Genomic DNA, 10,311 nt, shown 5'->3' with positions numbered 1-10,311 from the left:
TTCAGCAGTGACTTGTCGGATGGACAACCAGGCCCCTGTGGGGCTCTATAGCTATGATACGAAGTACCTCATGTTGTGGTTTTTGCAGTAGCTCGAGTACAGTTTTATTGGCAGCCCCGCAACAAAGGATGCCATATTGTAACTTTGATTGGATTAAGGATTTAAAGAGTATCAGAAGAACCCAGGCTGACATGAAGCGTCCAAGGCTGTAGAACAGGCCGCACTTCGGTGATTATCGCTCTAATAATCACTGCAGACTTCTACAACATTTCGTACTACAAATCATTGAATCAACCAAAACGGAGTGTTTTTCAGAATGCTTTGTCCATTCTATTCAGCAATACTACCAGCCTCGTTACGATTACCATTGATATTTATCACTGAGAGGACAAAACATGCAGACCACTAACTAAGGAGAGCTGACATGTATTTGATAAAGTGAACAGCAGGACATTGTGTTACCACTCAAAAAGAAGCCTAAGCTTGCTTCAAAGGTTTCACAAGCTTTTTCCGCTGATAAACGGTGGTAGCCTATTGAGAATGATTTATATTGCATTCGCAATGCCCACTCATGCAACAGAAACCATATACTGAAAAATTTCAAACCAATACAACCTAAAGACTTCATTATTGTTATACTTTACATTCTCTGCCGGTCCGCCCTGCCTACGCTATACGCCGCTACGTCGGTCAGAAATCAGTACTCCGAAAGAAAGTAAACAAAAAACATGAAGTGACTCAAAATAATCGGGGTGTGTTTGTGTTGTGAAGGAATGTTCTGCATAATGATTCGGATTGCATTCATTCCAAACTTGCTCCGCCGCATATTCTAAGAAAACACATGCAGCCGTGTGTAGATTGTGTACTGAGTAGCCTACCCTTCCCCCAAGAAGTGCGCCAGAACGATCAGCAGCGAGAAAACTACGGCCGTAAAGGACTGCCCTCATGCTGACCGAAAATTCGATATACATCAGTGGTGGCTCGTGACAATATCGGGTGGTGGCCTGGTGGGGCAAGGGGTGTACGCGATTTTAATCGTCTAAATGACGTCACAATAGTGAATTCCGACGCTAAAATGTGACTTCGTGGTGGTCGCTCAGTTTGTATGGGGTATAGACTATAGACTAGGGCTACCATAAGTCATCTTTTAAGAGGATTTGTCCTCTTTTTTTTACTTTTTTTAAGTGTTCCCGGAGGACGCACAAATGTCCTCTTTTTTGGTTAAATATATGGCAAAATCGAGTTAAATACAGACGAAGTGCTGTTTCGGTTCCGCCAATAACCAATTAGTTGTGGAAGCCGAGTTTTCTCGAGCAGTTTCCATGTGACAATTCTGCTTCAGTCTGACACACATCAGCCAAATTAAGGAAGTACGAATGCAAAACATACCATTTGTCATATCTTCATCATACTAATACTACAGTTGTAAGCGACTAAGCTAATACCTCACATTCACATATCGCATCTCAATGATCTAGCGCGAATGGCAGGAGACTATTTGAACTGGTCCTATTGTGTACACGACAGTTAAAGTGCAATCTTTATTCCAAAGATGTCAAACAAGGTTGATACACATAAATAGAATGACCGATTACAAATAGGTAAATTGGTCAAAAAATACAATTTTCACACAGCTGTTTCAAATTGGTAAAACGTTGAGACTGTGTCGTTGCCAGCTTCTGTATTTGACAGAACAGTGTCTTCCCTGGAGTCAAAAACCGAAACCGTCACTTCAGGATCCTGGGTCGTTTCCGTAAGCAGCGGTTGCATTGTAGCAACATGTTCCTCATCGCCACGTAGTGATCCGATAGAAGACGAAGGAATATCGATTTGAGATGATTCAGAGTTTTCTTCTTCATGAACATGGACTTGCACTTGTGTAACAGACACATGCTCTGATTCTACAAGAGAACAAGCGATTACAATACGGCAGTCATCACCATGTTGTCGATGCACTTTGTTATGAAATGCAAGTTATCTATACAGCAGGTCTGGGACAAGCCTCTCCATGCGACTAGAAATGCAAATTGAATAAGTAAAAATTTTGAGGATGTGAGTGCTATTTCAAATAGACTGAAGAATTTTGGATGTTAAAATAAAGAGAAATGTATATCGTACGGTACAAGATTGCGCCCTGGTTTGATCAGCAACTATTCTTTTGATGGAGGCCATGACTCGAGTCACGATTTCTTGGTGACTCGACTTGAGTCATTTTTTCAAATGCGTAAAATGACTCGACTCGAGTCAATTTTTGTATTGACTTGACTTGTATTGACTTGACTTGTAATGTGCATGACTCGAACCAAGTGATATGACTCGAGACTTAGCTCCGCCAAGACATAATTTTATTGTAACTTCGAAGAATAGTTAAGTTACCACGTTATTGGTAATTTGTCCATCAGTCCTCATACTTGAAAATAGGGCCAGAAACTGTCAAAACTGAGGAATTATACGATAATTTAACGATATTATGAATGCGAGCCATTCTATATCACTCGAGCAGAGTTGAAGAAAGTGGGTTGAACCGGTTTGAACTCAAAACTGAACAGTGAACTGGACTCGAGTCACAACACTATGACTCGGACTCGGCCCCCTACTAGTCGACTTGGACTCAGACTTGACTCTACGGTGAATTGAAAATGATTCGACTTGACTCGAGTCAAATCCTTAAATGTGAGATTGACTTGCGTCTCGGAGCCTGCTGACTTGGTCACAACCCTGGTAGATTCTTTTGTGTTAGGTGGATCAGTCTTGGCTTTGCTCGACAGTGGCTGGGTCCTTGGGGAGAGGAGGGGCTGCCAGTGGGTATCAGGCTAGCGAGATCAATTGTGGAACTGCTGAGCAAGTGCGGCTGTTCACAGACATTGCACGGTAAATTATTAATGCTGCCCTCATCTTTGCAGATATTATTAATTTTTTCGTAAATTTGTCTTAGTGTCATTGTATGCAGTACTGTTTTATTAGGAACAACACAGTATGTTATAGGTACATTTGAGTGAATCTTGACAAGATTTTATCCCCTCAACGTTTAATTTATCCTATACTTACCCCGTAGTTTCTACCTGACGACACAGCACAGATTTTGATCGGGTAAGAGTGCAGAGAAATGCGCCATATACAGAAAAACTATTGTCATTGGAATACATAGTTCTAGAATTGCCTTTTATGGTTGCTGGCAACATAGGCGCCGAACCTGGGTATGCAAGGTATGCCACGCATACCTAGAGATTTTTCTAGGTATGAGGCATACCTAGAATTCGGTTTGGCATGTATCGGCATAAACCTCGATTGTGTTATTCAGAACAAATCGCACTGCATTTCCGTTTACGACATTACCTGCTGCTGCTATGTGAGCGAGGTGACCCGTTGCGCGCGGCCAATTAGCGAGAAGCGTGTTGCCAATTAGCGAGATTCGTCTGTGCACAATGTAACGCGACGCGATTTCCCGCTGAGATGATCGCGAAATTATGTCATTGATCGCTTGGGACGCTTGCCTGATTTATCGCGTCTCCAACAAGCATAGTTTCACTGGCTTGAAAAATCACATCAGCAGTAGGCCCGGTGCGTACTGTACCGTCGCTAGCCTGCACTATCGCATCTGCATTGGCGCGCACGATATCATCGCTTGCCTACACAATCGCATCTGCAACAGGTCTGGTACGAAAGATATCGTCGCCGGCCAACTATCGCATCTCAGCCTTGCGTTGGCTCCAATCTCTCGATGGCTTGGAGACAATGCCTTTAGGTGTTTGCTGATTAGCGACTGTGATTAAAGAGTGACATCGCGAAACTGAATGACACCGAATGTCCGCAGACATGCGCGATTGATTGTGCGTGCGCCGTGCATGCGTAATTGAACTCCGCTAATACTTGAACATAACCATCAGAAGATGTGTGTCAAGGCTTGAGTTGTAAAAGACCAGAAAGGTATGAACAACCTGAAATCGGTATCATTACAGAACAGATTCCATAACAACTTGGTCGTCAGTGAGGTTACGTAATACGCGTTGATGAGTGGCGTATCTAACTGTTCGGGAGCGATCAGGGACTCGCTAATTGACAGCACTTCCGGACTCGTTGACAAGCTTATCATACGCGCAAGTTCGTTACCACGAGGAGATTGTATAATCGGCATTTACGCATGCACTTAACCCTCATGAATTGAAGCTATATTAACCCTAATTATCAATTGTCGGATTATGACGTCATTCCTTTGTGACGTCATCGAACCCGCATACCTAAGGAAAATTAGCGTTCGGCGCCTATTGCTGGCAGAGTAAATATGAATCAGCAAATTCTAGATTTCAAAAATAATACTCACCCGAGTCGCTGTCATTTTCGTTTGCTCCATATTTCAACCATCGTAGGGTGAACACCGAACCAACGGATGAGGCGAGGTTGTGACTTCGACTTTTCACACTTGTGCCGAGACGTTCAATATTCGAGTTGATAGACTGAAGTTAACATGAAACAATGTGAGCTTGATTATATTTTCAATTTTATTGTCAATTCCAATATGACAAAACTAAAGAATGCCAAAGCAGGCTATTATGATTCAAAATTGCTGCAGTCGGTGTCTGCAATTACTAGGGGTGTTTTATTAAGAAAATTTGGAATTGTGACATTAGTATAGCTACAACATTCTGAAACCTATCAAATTGAAATAAGTGAACAATGGTAACTTCACGCTTTATTCATCAGTTGACTTGGACTGGACAGGATTCATGCAAGGGCAGCTTATACCCTATAAACGACTAAAGCAATTACCAACAGCCCAAACACTAGCAGTATGTAGTTTTGCCTATTAGTGAGACCCACCTGTAAATTAGGCATGCTCGGCATCGAAATGTTTGGCATGTTGATCGAAGGAAGCGAAATGGAAGGCATAGACACACGGGGCATATGCACGGAGGATGGAAGCTCGATATGAAGCCGGTCTCTGCAAATAAAAGTGCGTTTTGACACTTTTCGAAAGCACAGATCTTACACAAAGCCTGCACAAACCTCAAATGCGTCGCATACTCCCAAACGTTGTTGGAAAACTCTGAATTTCTGGCGTCATAGAGAGTTTGTTTGACAGTGTGAGCACCCTTCAGCACAGTGTCGAGGAACACATGCTGACACGCAAAGTCGTATTTTCTGTAGTATCTGCGTACAAGAGAGATGCTAAGTGAGCAGACCGAGTGGAAATATAATAAAATCTAAACTAACTTGTTAGCGTTGAGAGAGGCTTCCGACTCGTGGAAGCCACGCTGTTTCGAAGGCTTCAATGGCGAGTGCACTTCTTCTCGTGGTGGCTCTGGATCTTCTTCCATACTCAGGGCTTCGCAGTAGCACCTACAACACCGGGATTATGAACACGAATGCGAAGTAACAACGCACATGACCTTGTAACAAGGTCAGATGAGACTGGCAAGCTATGGCACGCTAGGGTTGGAACCAGAAGATTGAAGCAATGTAAGGTCATAAATTTGTATTAAGGACGAAGTCCAGACCATAGAATCGAATAATCCGAAATGCAGCAGTTATTTCATTGAATGGATAATATTGAGTCACTGTAGGAGTATTTTCGTGTGTAGGATTTTAGAATTAACATCAGGGTGTCAGGGTAAGACTGCACTCCACACACAAAGTACTTGCAATTGTCAATCAAACAGGTACATAGCGAGAAGCATTATATTTTTGAAATTCGATTTGATATCAAACCCATTCATCAAACTATCATGAATAACTGAATATTGCAGATTAGGAAAAGTACAAAATTTATCACCTACTTTGAGGCTCCAAAGTTTTTCAATGCTGATCACGTAAAAACATATACAGTATCGGATGATATGATGGTCATGATTACTTCTAATTTGAGCAACCAAAGTTTAATTTATTCCACAGATTCTAACGTCAACGTAGCAGCGCGAGTGCATGATCTTGTGTAAACCCGAGCGCAACAGCAAATATATGCCACCGGATGACACGCTACTTCCTTACTTGCACATATTGAAGCAATTGATCGCGATGGCAAGAGCAAACGAGACCGATGACACAGCAATCGCAATAATAGATCCGAGAGGATTCGGCAAGATGCTGACCTCAACCTCAATCGTTGTCGATGAGAAGGAAGAATTTGCGATGCACCTGCAAAATAGTGACACGAAGCGGTAATTACAGGGATAAGACGTCAGTGCTTCGCAACAAGTGGGTAGCAAAACATTTCTAAATGTTACAGTCATATAGGGCTGCTCTTGGTTGTTATGGAATGCCAGCAATCTTCTAATTGATATGATAACAGTTTTGTAGGTATAAATAAAAAAACTTTTGGCATGCTGACGATCTTACATGTGGCGGTTGGTCGTAAATAGGTCCACCTCAATTTTAGATATTTCTGGATATTTCCCGAAAAGGAAAATCAAAAGCCAATCAAGCTTAGATTTGATCAGACAATATCTAATATGCAAGCTCAACTTCTGCATTAACGGTAAATTGCATACATATACATTATTTGTTCTCTCATTAATTTGTTTTTCTTTCGTATGGTCACATCTCATTGTGGGTCGCACACAAAAAGAAGTCGAGAAGCACTGGATAAGAGAATACCGTAATCCTAAATAGCTAATTCAAAGAAATTGATGCACAACCATATTTTTAGGTATTCTATCTATCTTCATGGCACATCCACAATTCATTTCTTAAACTCCGGGAATATAATGATAAATGTCAAGTCATATATGGAAAATGGAGGGGCAAATGGGTATTCAAAAATCCACACTAACTATACCACTTGTCATGATGAAAACACTATTCATCAGCGAATAACAACAGGCCTCGCGTTCAAACAATAAAGACCTGAGTAAACATCCCGTTAGTTCACAATGCCACTTTGTTCTTATATCTCACCTATACATTCCCGTTCGCCACAAAGGAATCTCGCTGATGGTCAACTTCTGGCCATCATCATGCAAAAAATAACTGTCGTTGAGCTCTTTACTTTTCGCAAGCGTCTCGATGGATAACTTGTCCCCCGTTGGAGATAACCAGTATATCCGGCCGTGAGGAACATCACAGCTTATTTCACAATTGTTTCCTTCTGAACAGGTCTGTGACGCTTCATCGCCTTGATACTCAAAATACGGACAGTTCAAGTCGGACTTGGACAAATTTTTCAGGATTTCACCCTCAAGATTAGAAGGCTTCGCACAAACAATATCGTCTGGTGCGATGGTCAAGTGCGACACGGCGGTGAATTTTTGGAATGACAACTTCAAATCGCAGTTGCATACGAATGGGTTGCCAGAGAAGAGTACATTCAACGATCCAGCCTGCATCGAGTTGATGTACACCTGGTTCAGATTTTGCAACAAATTACTCGATATAGTGTTCAAGAAGTTTTCCGACAACGATAGCCGACCGAGGCTTTTGTAGTTCATGAAAATATCATCCGGAATGAAGTAGATGTCATTCCTGTCCAGCAGGAGGGTTTCAATTGACATCAGTGAGGATTTGTAAATATACTTGTCCGGTATTGATGACAGCATGTTCTCTCCCAAGTCCAGGGTTTTTAATCTTGTCATGCCATCTAGTAAGCGACAATTACGATCGGGGAATGATTTTATCTTGTTACCGCGAAGAACAAGACTTCCAATTCCAGACGGCAAAACATCTTTACAATCGGTAAATGCCGCAGCCTCAGACCCAATGCTGATTTCATTGTACGAGATGTCAAGATAATTCAAATTCGTGAACTCTGGTAAAGGAGGGATGAAACGAAGGCTATTGTTATGGAGGAGCAAATTCTTCAGTCGTGGTAATGATCCGTAAAATTTAAAATTTGATATGGAGTTGTGTGACAAATCGAGTACTTCTAGGTTGGATAAGTCCAGCTGTATCCAACCTGGAACTCCGAATGCATTATTGCTCAGATTGAGAGTTTTTAGATTTGGAAACGCAGAAGCCGCAAATGGATATTGCGTTAAATTCCCTCCGCTTAAATCAAGATGCAACAGATTTGCCAGGTGGATGCAAGTGATTGATATATCATTATTCTGTGTGAAAACTCGCGCTGATAGAGCAATAATACTTGAATTGTTGCTTATGCATAGTTGCTGTAAATTGGTGACTCTGTTCTTAACCAACAAAGACTCCGTGTTATATACTGTGTCTTCCATCAGTTTTTCACATGACATGTGCATCCAAGAATCATCCTTATCCATACAAAGCTCGGCATATTTAGCAGGACAATCATCGGTACAATCGCATCCCAATGTACAAGAGTTTCTGAAGGCATCCACGCTACTACATGTAAAGATAAGGACAGCAAATGCTATCGGCGCATATTGATCCATTAGCCGAGTCCCTAGTGGAACATTACTTTTTGACGACTTGAAGATTTGTGGGGATTTCAATTAAGCCATGAAGAGTAAGCTCTTCCGTTTCTTTGGTCACTACAAGGCCTAGAATAGACAACAAACGTTCGTAGGTCCTGCAAAGATATGATTAAGAAAAATAGTAGGTACAGTATCATGAGTCATAACTTCAGAGCCAGACTGTGGAAAAGATGGAACTTGCAATACTAAACAAAAGACCAAGACCGTTTTCATTGTGGATTTTGTGGTAGTAGGAATTATCCACCACACTAAACTACCCTAAATTACCTACAACTTTGATGCGATTATGTTCAAAATAAAGTCAGTTTTGTTCAAAGCAAGGTCAGTCTCGTGTTCACAAGGTTAGTCATGTTCAAAATAAGGTCAGTCGTATGTTCACAAGAATGTCACTCCATTATTAAGGGTTGTTGTGTCATCATGGTTTGGGTGAGGGTCCTTCAGTTGGGGATTAGGGTCATTACTGTTGTGGTTTAGGGTTGGGGGCGAGTGTCCTTAGGATTTGAGGTAGGGTGATAAGTGTGTGGGTTAGGGTCTTTAGGGCTAGAGTCATTAGGGTGTGGTTTATTTTCTTTAGGATTGGGGGTGAGTGTCATTAGGGTTGGGGTGTGTACATACGGTACTTAGTGTTAGGGTCAATAGGGTGTGGCTTGGGGTCTTCACTCTTTATGCATGCAACGATAGGATCAGTTTGCGTGCACAAGAATCGTGTTCACAATAAGAACAGTCTCACGCTCAAAACAGCCAAGGCTGTGTAAACAAAATGCGTTCGTGTATCATCTAGAAATATAGCACATTGAACGCTCTCGTATTAAAAATTCCATGCTGGTGGCGTCATATGTTGTGATAAGATTGTTGATATACAATGTTCTTTTGAATTCCCTACTATAGTTGCTGACGATTACCCCTCACGAGTGTCGGCCGAAAATATTCATGTTCATTTCAATATCATGATTATACTATTTAATTGTATATTTAAGTTCTGTAATTCCGAGAAAGCTGTTTAAAATAAGATCAGCATGTTCACAATAAGGTACCAGTCTCATGTTCACATGAAGGTCAGTCGCTACGTATGGCTACGATCACAATAAGGTCTGTCTACGGTTTAAGGATTACAGTGTCATTAGAGTTGCAGCCGTTGCAGGTTAGTATCATTAATTCATTAGGGTTGAGGTTTAGGGTGATTACGGTTGTCCGGTTGTGCTCGTGAATTACTGGTTAGTGGTTTATAGGGTAGGGTAGGGTTGGGGTGAGGGTCATTAGGCCAGGCGCCAGGGTGTGCGGTTTCTTCGGATAACGGTCATTCACTCATTATAGTGTGTTAGGTTAGGGTCATTAGGGTAGGCCGGTTGGGGGATGGTATCATTAGGACCCTTCTCCTTAACCATATTGACACTATGACCCTTCTCCTTAACCATAATGACACTATAACGCTTAACCGTACCGTGGACTGACCTCATTTTGAACATGACTGAACCCAATGTGGTTTGTGAACATACCGTAATCAAACCAAACCAACCCTTCTCTGAATTTCTGCGTCACATGACTATAATATCACATTTAATGAAATTCTCTGGCCCGAATCGAAACAATAGTACGTAACAAAAGCACTCGGCTGCACTACGATTCCTTCTTGATCAACATCTTATTGGTGGTATGGCCCGTTACCAATACGGTATGGGTATGTATCACACATTATTACAACCAATTTATCATTTTCTTCGTTGCATAAGCTTACGGAACGCCGCTTCTTTATGAGGTGTTGAGCGAAAATAACGTAAAATGAAACTGTCTCGCCGCGACCGAAACTGCCGAACTCAATAAACCTACAATAAACCGTAAACATTCGATACCGAAACACCTGAACCGAACAATACTGGACTGAACTGAGATGAGAATTGAGAACTGAGAAGCCACTACAATTTGGGTGGATATA

At 41.7% G+C, this 10,311-nt stretch overlaps 1 protein-coding gene across 1 annotated transcript; it reads right to left on the bottom strand.

The window, feature by feature from the left end:
* Nucleotides 1–1,527: 1,527 nt before the first annotated feature.
* On the bottom strand, nucleotides 1,528–8,506 carry LOC145457984 (uncharacterized). The gene is made up of 7 exons (XM_080336270.1): nucleotides 6,892–8,506; nucleotides 5,986–6,132; nucleotides 5,212–5,337; nucleotides 5,005–5,148; nucleotides 4,819–4,939; nucleotides 4,322–4,454; nucleotides 1,528–1,901 (listed from the first exon to the last, which is right to left on the bottom strand). The coding sequence occupies exons 1-7, from the start codon at nucleotides 8,334–8,336 to the stop codon at nucleotides 1,627–1,629; spliced, it is 2,391 nt and encodes a 796-aa protein (XP_080192396.1). The 5' UTR covers nucleotides 8,337–8,506; the 3' UTR covers nucleotides 1,528–1,626.
* Between the last annotated feature and the right edge of the window lie 1,805 nt (nucleotides 8,507–10,311).

The sequence above is a fragment of the Botryllus schlosseri genome, chromosome 15, assembly GCF_051294905.1.
Source record: "Botryllus schlosseri isolate E-star chromosome 15, Bs_hap1, whole genome shotgun sequence".
In the NCBI taxonomy this organism is placed as follows: domain Eukaryota; kingdom Metazoa; phylum Chordata; class Ascidiacea; order Stolidobranchia; family Styelidae; genus Botryllus; species Botryllus schlosseri.
This window is presented reverse-complemented; position numbering and strand designations above follow the sequence as displayed.